The sequence below is a fragment of the Eublepharis macularius genome, chromosome 10 (genome assembly GCF_028583425.1).
Source record: "Eublepharis macularius isolate TG4126 chromosome 10, MPM_Emac_v1.0, whole genome shotgun sequence".
NCBI classification, from domain to species: domain Eukaryota; kingdom Metazoa; phylum Chordata; class Lepidosauria; order Squamata; family Eublepharidae; genus Eublepharis; species Eublepharis macularius.
In genome coordinates, this window is record NC_072799.1 from 27048786 (window position 1) to 27063387 (window position 14602).

At 40.0% G+C, this 14602-nt stretch overlaps 1 protein-coding gene across 1 annotated transcript in view; it reads right to left on the reverse strand.

Moving 5' to 3' along the window:
* Positions 1-724: 724 nt before the first annotated feature.
* DNAJB14 (DnaJ heat shock protein family (Hsp40) member B14) overlaps positions 725-14602 on the reverse strand; it is a 30283-nt gene continuing 16405 nt past the window's right edge. The window contains exons 5-8 of the mRNA XM_054989807.1: positions 12098-12192; positions 10647-10756; positions 9314-9486; positions 725-7786 (exon numbers count right to left, since the gene is read on the reverse strand). Coding sequence (XP_054845782.1) covers positions 7662-7786; positions 9314-9486; positions 10647-10756; positions 12098-12192 — 503 coding nt within the window. The 3' untranslated portion in view covers positions 725-7661. The remainder of the gene's footprint in view (positions 7787-9313; positions 9487-10646; positions 10757-12097; positions 12193-14602) is intronic.

A 14602-nucleotide genomic window follows, 5' to 3' on the forward strand; every position in this document is an offset into this window, starting at 1 on the left:
AAGATGCCAGCCACAGGTGCTGGCGAAACGTCAGGAACTACAATGCCAAGACCATGGCAATACAGCCCGGAAAACCCACAACCATAGAACATAAGCAATTTCAAAGACTAGTTCATTAAACATAGAACTACATGGGGGACCTCTGTAGAGACCTCAATAGGGTATAATTCCATACAATCCACTCTCCTAAACAGCCATTTTCTCTAGGGGAATTGATTTCTGTAGTCTGGAGATTAAGATGGGGGTTGGCAACCCTACCACAAGGACTGGGATCCTGTATGCCACCAGTTGCATTTTCTGAATTCTGACAAAGATGGCTCTTCTTGCACTTCTTTTGGAAGCCCATTCCAAGGGGTTGTCACTGAAAAAGCCAAAATTAAGGCAGAAACATTCCTCACCTCCCTTGGTGAATACCAGAAGCCTCTTGATGTGATTAGTGTGGTGCTCTTGAGAGCTCATACTGTGAAAGGTGATCTGACAAGATGTTTCATATTCAAGATCATACCAATGCATGCTAGTCTGTTTGTGATGTTACAGGAAATCCAGTTTCTTGTACAGCATATTTAAAAAATGATTGATAGTGGAGTACAGTTCAAAGCATCATGCACAGTATAGTAACCAATGCGCAATGCAGGCTTCCTGTTTGTATAGGAAGTATGTAATCCTGTCTTACTCCCAGGCTCTGGCATTTTAAATGAAACCAGCTTTAATTCACACAGAAAATAAGTTTATTTTGATATAAGTCTGATCTTACATTAGGTACATTACAAATCAGATTTCATTTTTAAACCTAGTCATTAAATCTATAGTTAAATAAAATAAGTTCTTCTCTGTTAAGATGCCACCTTAAATTTCTCTGCCTTTCCTTTAAAAGGACTGCATTATAGGTTTCATAAGCATGATTTGTAGAACTCTAATCCTACCAGCCCTTCAAAAACTAACACCGAAGTCCCTTCCAACTTTTAAAGCTGGTAGGGAACACATGTCTTGCAGCTCATCCTAGACACATTTGATTTAAAAATAGACTCTGACTGATATCAATAGAACTTACTTCCAAGACTGTAGACTTCTGACATGTTTATAAAACCCCAGTGTCAAACCAGAGATTACCATCAGAAGAACAACCAAGGGCAACCAATTTGGAAGCATCAATTGGTCTATAAAACATTTTCAAAACATATTTCACAGTAGAGGATGCTCTTGGCAAAACCAGATGTTCACGGGATTTTCTCTGAAAGGTCTGACCCTATTAAAAAACTGAACATTCTCCTACATAGGCTTTCCGATTTAATGCGTAACCATAGTATTTTCCCATCGTTAAGTCTTATGTCCGAACAAAACCTTGGTTAAGGGTTGGCCTCAAACCAGAATGCAAACCTTAACTGGACATTGGCTTATAAAACCACCCAAGCAAACCGTTGTCACTGCAGTTTTCATTCTTTCCAGTATTTCCTTTTGTAAGGTAACATACAGGAGTTGCTGGTGTATACCTTATACATACACCCTTTATAGACAAAGCTAAGCACGCCAAGTTAAATCATGATTTCATTTGCCTGGGATCTTAACCAGTGTGGTCAACCAACAGTCCTTGATGCTAACCATGGTTAAGCATTTTGATTTTACTGGGCCATAGTGGGAAGGGACTGAAGAAATGTATCTAAAAACGCTCCTTTCAGTATAGCATCAAAACTATTAATGGTATTCTGTGCAAACATACAGTGGTAAAATATTACACAATCACAAGTTTTGTGGTATGGAGCTGGGAAAGAAATATATACATCTGTGCATACAAATGAGCATGCAAACCATTTACAAGTTTAGCAATCACCAAAATAAGGAATGGGTGTCAACTGGAAATAAACAAGGGCAAAACACACGTTAAGACGCTTTACAAAATAAATCAACTGTTATTTCAAAGTAATCCTTAATATAAGGTATATGGTTCTGTTAAACATGCTTAGAAGGGTTTAAAAAAAACAAGCTTGTATCTAATCCAGTGATTTTGAAACACCCAGTTGTCTTGCAAACTAGGAAACAGCTTTGATGTCAAATAAATGGGTCACATATTGCCTAAACTTCAGAACTTTAATTCACTAGTCACTTTCATGGGACAACCTTTGTTCATTTCAGTAGGGCTCACATGTGTTGAACAGAGGGCCTATGCTTGTATCCTTCCAATGCTGTATAAAAGACTACAGCATTTCCATTCTTCCTCTTCCTGTTGACAAATGGGAGCTGACAAATGGGAGTCTTATGCCAAGGAAGATGGCAACATTTTTGCTTTTGAATTTAGGTCATGCCCTTTAATGACTCTGTAAATTTTAATCCGCAGTGCTCCCAGGATAACGCAGCATATCCTAGTGCTTTGCCATCATATGTTCTTACAACTCATAAAAAGGAAAGTTCAAAAAAAGATGTCTTGAAAATGGAAATGAAATCAGAAAGGAAAAAAATCAGCATAGTGGTGCTCTGAAAACTGCTTACAGTCAAACTTATTAGTGAATGCCAACATCACTTGGGTTTTTGGAATGGGGATGGAGGCAAGGGAGGGGCAGCAAATAAGGCCTGCTCCATAGTGGTTAGTGTTTTTGCAAACCATCAAGTGACACCGCTGAGGATCTACAAGATGATATGGTACAAATCAGAAAAGAAAGCATCACAATAAGGCTATTCTGAGAACTGAGGACAGTGTTTTTTCTTTTCCATGTTGCTGTTTTCTAACTATCTCAAATTCCCTGAGACCAAGCTGTGGATTAACTGGCAAGGAAATTAAGAAACTGGCAGTTATGAAGATGCACAAAGGATGGCTATATATATAATCGAGGAGTAACGCTGTACTGCATATACTGATGTTTACTGGCTAAAAAGCACAGATTACAGGAAGAAATGAAATGTATACAAAGGACTAAAGATTTTGAACTAGTAGTTGCAAAGCATCACAATGCATTGTTAGGCTTCCACATGTGGCTTACGTTGGTAGCTGCTAAAGAATGTGGGAACAAGCATCAGAATGTATACCTTGATGACTGCTCCAAATAAGGGACCTATAATGAATATGACGGAACAGTGAAAGCATTTAAGTAGCCATTCATGAAAGGAAATCTTGCTCTTAGGTTCTCCTCTTTTTCAAACTTCAAAGCAGACTACTGGGAAAATTGCAGATTGCTAAGAACTAGGGAAAAAGGCAGTCCAATTTTGACCTCCTTAAGGCAAAGCATAAACTCTTAAGCCTATTTATTTCCACTGAGGTCACAAGATAAAAAACATTAGCCTGACCCAAGTGAGGCAGCACACTTGGCTAATATCAAAGTGCACATTATACGGGTATCTGTGATTGGCTTTCCCAGTACCTGTATTCAAAGGGAGTTGCATGGGGTTCTGAACTGGATGCGAATAGTAGCACTGGAGTGAAAGTGATTAACCCCTTACACCCCACCATCTTGTTTTCTTAATCGAACCAGGAAAGCAGAAATGGAAGAGGGAAGGTATTCTAATCCTGTGTGCGGAAGGGAATAGAACAGGAGAAAAAGGATTAAACACCCCCACCATGGTGCTTGTGTGCTGGTCAGATTCATAGCCCCATATGGCTACTATCAAATAAAAATGAAACTAGGAAAACTGATCCCTGATCTCAGGTGTGTGTTAATCTGGCCTAGGTGTGAGGCTATTACAACTAACACGGTTTAACTAGAAAGATGGACTATTTGATCTATCCTTTTGAATATTCAGTTTTTGAAAAAACATCCTCAACAACAACAACAACAACAACAAAAGACATTATTCAATTTTTGCAATTGTTATGTTGCTTTACAACATGCTTTTGGCCTGTGGGTCATAGAGCAAAATGCCCTCAAAAGGACATTCTTTAAATTCCAGTGGAAAACTACATGCACACATTGTAATAAACCAAAGAATGACACCTCAATTTTAGAAAGGAAATGCTCGGGTCACTCAGTATAAAGAGAGGATTTTATGATTAAGCAATGAAAGCAACTTTCCACACTAGTTTGCATTAAAAGAATTTACCCACTTAAAATCATGTTGAGGGATGAAATAAGCTAATTTAAAGGTTTGATTTTAAAAGTCTGAACAGTCTGTAAGCTTGCCTACACAAAAGGTTAGCTTTTCATAGTTAACTGGTACCAGTAGCTCACATAGACACTTAACGCTGTTACCATAAATGCGTTACATAAAAGCAGGACCCACTAATTTCAGATGGTGTCACTGCCTTGCAGATTCTATGTATTGCCAATCTAAGGTTGCTGGAAGGAGGAGGTTTTCTTTCCCTTCCCCGGCAGCCCTTGTGGAGCACAAAAAAGGCAGCACTCTGCAGGGCTAAGAGCAATGTCGTTCACTTCGTTCGGCTCACCACAGCCACTCACGTTATATGGCTGACCATGCAAGTTCCCCCTCTCCAGCATCATAGGTTTGGAGTTCAAGCGGGCTGCTGCGGGGACAGTGGGAAAGATCCACCTCCACCAGCACCATCCTTTTCACCGGGCACAGGATCCAACCCAGTTGATTTATAGTGGCAGCATTAACTGCTTAGTAAGATAGTTTGTTAAGTAAAATAAGTTGAGCATTTACCAACATCTACAGCTCCTTTTTAAACTCTGTTCATTAAATATGGGTGAAGTCACAGAATTCAAAGTGTCCTTCCTTCTGGATGCTGGGGTCAAGTGTGGACTTTTAATGCATACAAGGGCTCTAGTTCGCAGCCACTGCTCCACGCAAATTGACACCATGTCTACAACTGCCCAGTTTCATTATAGCTGCATATGGCAGGGGGAGATCAGAAGTAGTGGAAAGGTTCATCCTCCTCTACTGATCTCCCTGATATGACCTCCCCAGAACCATAATCAAGGACCATACAGGTATTTTTAAACTATGGGTTACCAATGGCCTTCTCAACATTTGCTTAATGATTCTTGAAACAGAATTTTGCTCACTTGGGGAAAGTCATCTAAGCACTTTACCTTTAGAAAATAGTACATGTATGTAGCTTCACTGGAAAAAAAAAGAAGGTTCAAGAAAGTATCAGATCATAGCAAGGAATCCTGGAAACAAGGCAATGTAGATTAGGCTTACTGTGGCAATGTATTTAAAGCTGCAATCCTAAGCATACTTACTAGGGAGCACTGAACTCAGTTCCGAGAACATGTATTCAGGATCACTGATCAAATGTTACGGTACCTAATTCAGCATATTTCAGATAGAGGCAGGGTTATGAAATACCAGATCCATAATTTCAATATTGACAAAGGAGGTCAAGAAGTGTCTCATCTCCATGTTTGCATTGCCTGCAGTTAACATTTGTCTAACCCATTCTGTTCCTATAAGAAAGGGGAGGCAAACTTTAAAACTATGATACTGCATGTAATCTCAATGTTTCAGAATGCTCAGAACATTAATTTCCTAATTCCAGCGGACTGGATCACCTCAAGATAACCTATACTCTTAGGGCTTATATATTCATTGGATATTATAGTGCAAACAAAACCTGTAAGTTATCACTTTTACAAAATGATTAAAACAGCCTGTTAGGACCTCACACGTACAGATGCTTAGGAACTGCTGCACGGCTACTCTTTCTTGATTGTAAATAGCAGGAATGGGGGGAAAATAAGCACAGAAACCATTGTTTCCCTCAATTTGGAACTCTCCTGAAAATGTATTTTGGATCTGGACTCGAGAGACATAAGAAACAGCCTCCTCCATCTGATGCTGCTTGCACAACTCAAAAGCCAGTCTGTTTCATGATTTCTTTTCACATGCAAAACATTTCCTTTAAAGAGTGGTTATGCAAAAATTAACTGAAAGGTTACATACAGCAACAGGCATAACCGAGAAAATAAGATCTCCAAACACAGGATGGGTCTTCCTATGGTTGGCTGTGGAAAGGGAAAGGCTCTTACGTAGCTGTGGCTTCATGTTAAGAGTTATCTGTCATGGCTCTGTGTTCTTATGGACTTTAGAATGACAGATACCGGATTTTAAAGCCACTCCAGAAACATTTAATCTATTTGTAAAACCAAATTCTGTACCCATCTTTTACCACAGTAAGTTGCTTCACCAAAAAAATCAGCTGGAATTTTCTATTATAGTTGAATGTGGTATCTGATAGTGTAACTTAAATAAATTTGCCCCCTTGGGGACTGATATTAACTATACTGCAACATATATGGGATGTCAACCCCTCCATTTCCCTATTAAATGTGCAACAGCTTTCAAAGATTTTAAGTCAAACCAAGCCCTCAGTTTTCACGCACCTAGTATTCAGTATACAATTTCTCAAAATGCCCTATTAAATGTAGATCATCAAAAGTGGCTCTATGCACTTTTATAAATAGTCCTTAGGATTAGATCACTTCTACTCCCACGTTCTTTACAAAATCTATCATGCACACATCTGGCTGAAACAGCAGATCTCCCAACTTCTTAGCTCCTATCTCTAGGCAAAGCTGCACCATTCCAACCACCGGTCGTCGCTGTAATTCACTGACCAGCTAAATGTATAAGCAAAAGAGTCCAAAGGCACAAGGCTTAACTTCCGGAGTAATTTTCCTCATCCACTTTTGATGCCTGCACAGGAAGCGGCACTGAACGTTAACAAAATTGCTGGTTTCTGAAAAACGGAAAAAGTTGCCAGTAAAAGAAACGTAGCCTCTGAAATGCGTATTTAGGATTCAGAGCACGCCTCTGTAAGTTTCACACCCATTTTTCAATTTTTAAAGAACGTATGAGAGACTGTAAACCACACTAAAAGAAACCAGGATTGTACAATAGCATCACTTGCTTCATTACATCGGTTATTCTTCTGGAGCGCCAAAATAGCAGAATGCTATTAACTATTCCAAGTACTAACTATTCAACTTTTTTCATTTGGAGTCAATGTTTAATTCAGTAGACTGGTACAGTTGTCTGTTCCAATTTTAGTATATGTGCCGCCAAAGCGAGTTGTCTATTTTCCCACTGTTTTGATATAAAGCATTAAGGCCATAACAACAAGAACTCTGATCCTCTGTCACCAGACTGCTTTATCCAAACATACCAGGAATCTACACAGTCAAGTCATTTTTAAAAAATACCAACTTCCCTCAAGCTAGAAGCTTTTATGCCTAAGAGATGGAATTGTTACTTTCCCCCTTTCAGTTCAACATATATGACATCTGAGTAAGGAATGATGGAGTCATAATATTTATTCCATCCATGAGATTAAAAGATTTAATGCATCTAAATGCCTTTGAGATTTCCTTAACATTTTTATATACACAAAAATGTTCTTTTCCCACACATATTTACATGGCAAGTATTTCAGAAGGAGAATTGCTATATGGTCTACATATCTACAAGTGTAGTAGCCCAACTGAGCTGCTGCTTCCTTGCAGAAAAAAGTTCACAGAAGCTTGGGGAGTAAAACTTAAATGACAATTCAATGATGTAAACAAACCTTGCCCTATAGTTTAGACTAAGTAAACAGACTATTAATGATACCAGTATTTCAGCATACGGTTTTTGGAAACAGCTACACAGTAGAGTTTTACATCCCCCTCTCTTTTCAGCTTTTATGACTGAATAGTATTTTCTCAGTGTACAGATTTGTGTTGTTTTTATACATAGAGAAAGCATGTACTTCAAGTAGCACAGGCCAAAAATCTAGCTCATCCTCCTCGATAGATACTGGTCAACCGTTCCAGCTCTTTGCAGTTGTCCATGGAAATGGCTTCTGCTTTCCTCCGAAGACGTTCATCCCGATACACTTTTGCTGCATATAATAAATCTGTTTCTTTAAAAACAAAAATTAAGTGTTATATTGACAGTAAATAACAACCTAATGCTTTCTTGTGACGCCAGTACTAAACTACCCAGACCTGGATAGCATAGGATCATGTCAGATCTCAGAAGCTAAAGGGGCCTGCCTTGGTCAGTAACTGGAGTGGAGACCTCCAAGGAAGACCAGGGTTGCTATGCAGAGGCAGACAATGGCAAACCACCTCTGTTAATCTCTTGCCTTGAAAACCCCAGCAGGGATTGCCATAAGTTGATTATGAATTGACTGCACTTTCCACCACCACAATACTAAACTACTGTGCTTCTGGCTTGATTTTCCCCACTGGATCTCCACCTACAACAGTGATTGGCGACAATTCAAAAAGGTGATTGTGCAATGCATAAATTTTACTACCCATCATCCCTTTTCACTAAACATGCCGCTTCCAGGGTGCCCCGTCACGTATCCAAACTGACACCTGTATACACATTTAGATCTACATGCATTTTCACCATCCCAGAGATGCCACCTGGCTTCATTGTTTCTTTCATGAACAAGCTGTTGTAGCACAGTGTTTAAGTGGTCGGGCTACGAATGAGCACTCTGCTGGTTCAACGCCCATTACTACCATGAGCCACTACTCCCTTGGGTAAGCCACTCCTCTCAGCCCCAGCTCCCCAGCCTTATTGTGGGGATAATAACAATACTGACTTTATTCACTGCTCTGAGTGGGCACTAATCTGTCCAGAAGGGTGGCACTGTGGTTGTTATTATTATTATATCATTAAATAACATCTCTAGTGTGCATTTCAAGTACCATTATCATTCTTATATAGCAGGCAGTAGAGCAAAGTGAAAGGCTGAGAAAATAATGGCTTCTTAAGATTGCCTATTGTGCTTGCATGAGATGACACAGAAACTTTCCACCAACACTGTTAACAGCGAGGTTGAAATAATCGGCTGGATCGGCCATAAGAGTTCCCAGAAGGTCTTGAAGGAGCAGATCTTTCATCCTCTTCCCCCAATAGCATGCCATTTGTTCCAAAGCTCCTCTCTGAGGATTGGGAGACTTGCAAGAACAGTGATTCCCTCGTATAGTTTGATGTGTCTTAAGTTTGTATTTATTTTGTTTTTTGATGTTGTTAGCCACCCTGAGCTCGTTCATGCGGAGGGCAGGGTATAAATGTAATAAAATAAAAATACATAAATAAAAATGTGCCAAAGGAACAGGGGTTGCACCTTTTTTGTTTGTGTGTTGTGTCAGTAGAAGAGCAAAAGAGTTCTTACTTGATTCCTCTCCCCTATTGCCACAGCCCCTATTTTGTGTCTTGTGAGGCTGTCCCTGATGTTCAAAGAAGCTTCCGGAGAAACATCAGGGTACTTGGGGAAGGATCCACTTTGACAGCCTTTTTAATGAACTCTTCCAGTGGAGCCAACCCAATATGTAAAACATGATGTATTTTTTTTAAAAGAACCTTTTAACTTTAGTAATGGAACACAGCACCTACATCTGCAAAAACTCTCAGCATCAATGTAACTTACTTTGTTGCCTCTCTTTCCAACAGTTATTTCGAATATTGGATACGTAGTCCTCTTCCACATTCTTTTCCACCTTTTGAAGTGATGCTCCGTTGTATTCATGTTTAAAGTCCTTGTTGACATAATAAGCAACTCCCAAATTTTCTGTCTGCATCTGAATGGTCTGACCGGAACTCCTACAAAGAGACCCACATGCTTTGTCAGCCTCTCGGACTATTCCAATACTGCAGACAGTCAAGAAAAATAAGCTCTGAGGAGCGATCACTGCCTGCTCTGTTCTTTTAAACTACGTATCTCCCTGTAGAGAAGTGAAATTGACAGAGCCTTTGGTGCCATCTTTTAAAACTATGCTTCCTGGCTAACATTGCGTCTCCCTACACTTGAGCGTCCTCATGTAAGTGGTCTTGTGTAGAGAGACTCTCAGGCAGAGCTAGTCCCAAGACAGAATCATAAATTCAATTTAGAGAACACCAATCCACTTTTTAAAAATCTAGCAACTTTCTTCTTTCAGTTTCCAGTAAAAATCTTCCCTATGACTGGTTTGCCACATGACTTGGTTTTTAATCTGTAATCTTTTGTGGACTTTAAAAAATTATACATTTCACTTCCTTGTTTAAAGTGTTCAGATTTCATTGTTGCTAAATTAAAAATTACATATTTTTATTTGGTTATATTTACATGCTGCTAAATTGATAGATTTTAATTCTTTTTATTATTTAATATTATTGACTTGTTTTATTGTTTTTATTTTTATTCTACTTTGTACACTGCCTTGAGATTCTTATCTCTATAGATAAAGAATGTAGACTAAGCACAAATAAACTAGAACCAGATGGTTACATTTCACTGTCAGCTTTTTAAATCCTTGCCTGCATCTGCATTCTTACAGTCACTGTATGTAATATTTTATGAACAAACAGATAAAATTTGTCATAAGAGTCCTACAGGAACAACCATCCATTAAGGAATCTTTTGCACAGAAACTGATGTGTGCCAGAAGGACAGAAATTTGGGAACAGAAATTCTTGCCAGCACTGAAGTAAAGTGCTATAAGACTACCGCTGACCCACAATATTGGCACTCTCAAAAACTATAATTCAACAGAACTGAACTTAAGCCAGACATTAAGGTTCACAGGTTGCGTTGTGCACAACACAAGAGATCTGACATTTTCATGTTCATAAATATATGTAACAGGGCAAATTATTTTAAGTTTGACTTGATGCAAGCAAGAGAAAGTCTCCACAATACTGAAGATCGAAAATTCAGAAGCTACAGAAGTATTTTTAAATGTCAGAGCTAATTATACACACATAACTTAGACAGATGTACTTACGATCTTGGGTATAAGGAGTAAGGAGGGTTAGACACCATTAACTGGCTCAACAAAGAGACGAGAATCAACACAATAATTGGCATCAGCTGGATGAACATAGAGAAGCCGCCCTGGAGAATGAAACATTAACCAGACATGAAACCACAGAGCCTTTTTGTTGGAAGGCATCTAGCTATCCCCTGCTACGCTCAGGTGAGAAAGAGTGGAACTTAAACCACTTCAATCAGACTCCCATCTCTTATCTTCTTGAAAGTTTCCGAAGAAAAAGATTTTGAAACCTCCTAAGGCGACTTGTTCCATTTTATGATGTATTCTTTCATCGTTCGGAAGAGGTATTTCCCTGTGTGCTTATAAGTTTAAACTCATTCTATTTTAGTTACATTTTAATCCTGCCTTTCCAAGCTCAGGCCGGCATGTATCATTCTCCCTACTTTTTCCTCATCAAAATCCTGTGAGATAGGTTAGGCTGTGTGTCTGGCCCAGGATCATCCAAAGAGATTCCTGGTAAAGCAAGGATTTGAACTCAAGACTCTTGGATCCTAGTCCTCCACTCTAGCTGCCTCATTCCTTTGTGCTCTATCATCAGTGATATTGCTGTTTTTTCTGAACCGAAGAATGGCTATTTAAGTGGTTGAATTCTACCAAGATGTCCTCCTCGTTCATCATTGTTGTGGCAGGTCAAATATATGTAATTTTCTTGTCATGGCAAGAAACCTCAAAAATCAGAATGTTTGTTACTAAACTACAGTCATCTGCATTTTATTATGATCTTTCATTATTAAAGAGTGTTCTGATTACATTAAGACCAAAATAATATTTGAAGGAAAAAAAAACAATCAGCAGCCTCCAACTTTACAGTAATTATTCCAAACCAGGAAGCATTTGTGCAATAAACAATCTAATTAATCTTAACTTTGGCCTGACAAAATAGTTTAAAATTTACAAAGTAGAATGGCTTATAGCTTTTCAAAACCAGTTTAACCCAATCTTCACTTTCAAACCTTGGAATTGAATCCAAATGCCGTCGTTTATAAGCTTTGTGCCCCATAAGCAGCCAAGTGCCCAAGTTCCATGACTGTGGCCCAGAACCTAGAGTTGGATCCACCTGCTTTTCCATTTGACCACTGAAAAGACTACGTTGGGTATGGTGGGACTACCACATGGACAAAAACCAAGAGGAGTTGTAACAAGGAGTGGAACTGGGGGAGATCAAGTGGAAAAGCTGACAGGATCCAGCACTTGATTTAAAGTGAAACATTTGAACCATCTGCAATATTAACAGAATAGGCATTTTAACATTGGCTGCTGTCTTTTTGCCTCATTTTAGTAAACGGACACTGACAGCAGCAACCCAACTGCAAGACATGTTACTTTTTAGGTTTGCTCCAAGGAATACTACTCCTCGCCAGAAGGTACATGACCAAGTAACGTTTTGCTGAATGCAAACATACATCACCCCTCTCCTCCTCTCTTTCATGTCCGCTGTGACGATGCTGATTGTGATGTCTGTAGCCAGACCGCCCATTAGAAAATGAATGCACGCTACCTAAAGAAAACAGGGAATGGAAGAGTATTCTAAAGGCATATTTTTTAAAAAAAATACACACACACTGAAAAGATGGAAAAGGAGCCCTAAAATTTATTTATTTATTTATGTTTCTATGCTGCTTCTTTCAGTCTTGCTCAAGGTGGCTTACAATTAAAACAACATCACAGTATTAAAACAAGCAATTGGACGTAAGCAGTATAAATATGATTCATAAAACAAAAGCAGGTCATTAAAAAGCGAGTAAGATAAAACCCTAATTAACAGCCTGAGTAAAAATATGTGTTTCAGCCTGGTGCCTAAAAGAAAGTAATGTAGGCTGCCTCATGAGGGAGGGTGTTCCAAATGCAAGGTGCCACCACAGAAAATGCCCCTGTCTCTAGTCACCACCTGCCTCACTTCTAAAGGCAGGAGAATAAAAGGGCAGTGCTTGAGATGCAGGCCTTAACTGGCAGGCTGGATAGAATGGGAGGAGATGGTTGTTCAGGTGCCCTGGCCACAAGCCATTCAGGGCCTTAAAGGCAAGAGTCCAGAAACAGATGGGCAGCCAGTGCTATCTTGCAGCACAGGGGTGATACGATCTGTATAACCAACCCAACTGCAGCCTGGCCAGTGCATTTTGGACCAACTGAGGTTTCTGAACTGTTTTCAAAGGCAGCCCCACACAGAGCACATTACAGTAATCTAACCTGGATGTGATCAAAGTGTAGATCACTGTAGCCAATTTGAGGAATAGCAGTAGCTGGCGAACTAGCCAGATCCAATAAAAGGCACTACTTGCTACAGAAGAGACCTGCGCCTCCAACAGCTGTTGGCCAGGATCCAGTAGCACCCCAAGCTATGGACCTGCTCCTTCACGGGGAGTGCAACCCTTTCCAGGACAGGCTGGCTCAGCAGTCCCCCAGAAGCTTTTCCACTGACCAACAGCACCTTGGTCATGTCTGGATTGAGTTTCCGTTTACTGGCCCTTATCCATTCCATTACCTTCTCCAGACATCTGTTTAGGACTTTCACAAACGCATCTGGCTTAGCCAATAAGCTGAAATGGAACTGGGTGTTATCTGCTAATTGGCAGCACTTCACCACAAATCCTCCTTAGATCATCTCTCCCAGTGGTTTCATGTAGATGCTAAATAGCACAGGCAATCCTGCCAAACCCCTCAGCATAAATGCCACAGAGCCAAGCCACAGTCCCCCAGTGCCATCTTCTGGAATTGGTTGGTCAAGTAAGAGTGGAACCACCAAAATATGGTGGCCCCTACTTCCAGCCCAGTCAGTCTCTTCAGAAGAATACCATGTGGTTGATGGTACTGAAGGCCTCTGAGAGGTCTAGGAGAATCAACAGGGGGACACACTCCCTGTCACTCTTCCAGTGAAAGTCATCAGTCAGGGCTACCAAGGTCATTTCCATTACAAAGCCAGTGATGAATCCACTGAAATGGGATAATATTCAGGTTGAGACCATAAAATATACAATATGTCCTACAAAGTGGTATAAATTATATCTTGCCCTTTCAAAAGCACATGACAAACACTTGGCCCTTTTCATGGATAGCTGTACATCAGTCATCCAAGCAAAATTCTTTTACTGGACTGAAGGCTGCTGATGCAGATAATCTTTCATGCTTCACAAACCTTTTCTTCAAGTTTGGAACAGGCAAACTAAGTTCCTCATGGACAGCAGGATTTGAGTCCTGGGGCACCTCAGAGACCAACAAGGTTTTCAGAGTAGGAGCTTTCAAGAGTTACAGCTCCCTTCTTCAGATACAAGTAGGAATGGAGGACCTCGAGCCTTTGTGAAGGCGGGAGGAGTGAACCAAAAAAAGGGAGTCAGGATGTAAAGGTACAATGCAGCTGGATTAGAGCAGAAATTAGCATCTGTGGTGAAATTTTCACAAGAATCCTGTATCTTTATTCAGCTTGGGATGTGTATGTGTGCAGCCAATAAAGTGCCAGATGGGGCTGGTTGCCAATAAACTGAGAAAAAAGTGTCCTCTCTCTTCAACAGACGCTTAAAGGGATGTTACTTATCAGGTGATGCTATTTACCTCTGTAATGTTTGCCTGTAATGTATTTAATTTGCATTTTATTTCTGGTTGCTAATCTTTTTTTTTTCCAAATTGTTTGAGTTTCAATGTAGGCCGCTCTGAGGAAAGAAGGACAGGGGTTGGATGGAATGTGATCTGACAGTAGCTAGATTACCCTAGGGGACGGAGTGAACTGCAGTTTTTAGTCTGAATGCTGTGGGAAAGTGTTCTACTTGAGTCAGGCAAATTGCGTGTAAGCCTAAAAGGGGTCTCATTCTGATAAATTCTAAGTCAGGCAAACTATGTGTGCGCCTGGGTCAGCTGGTGTTTATCTGAGTGAGAGATTTATCTGTCTAGGTCAGGCAAGCTGTGTGGAGATACCT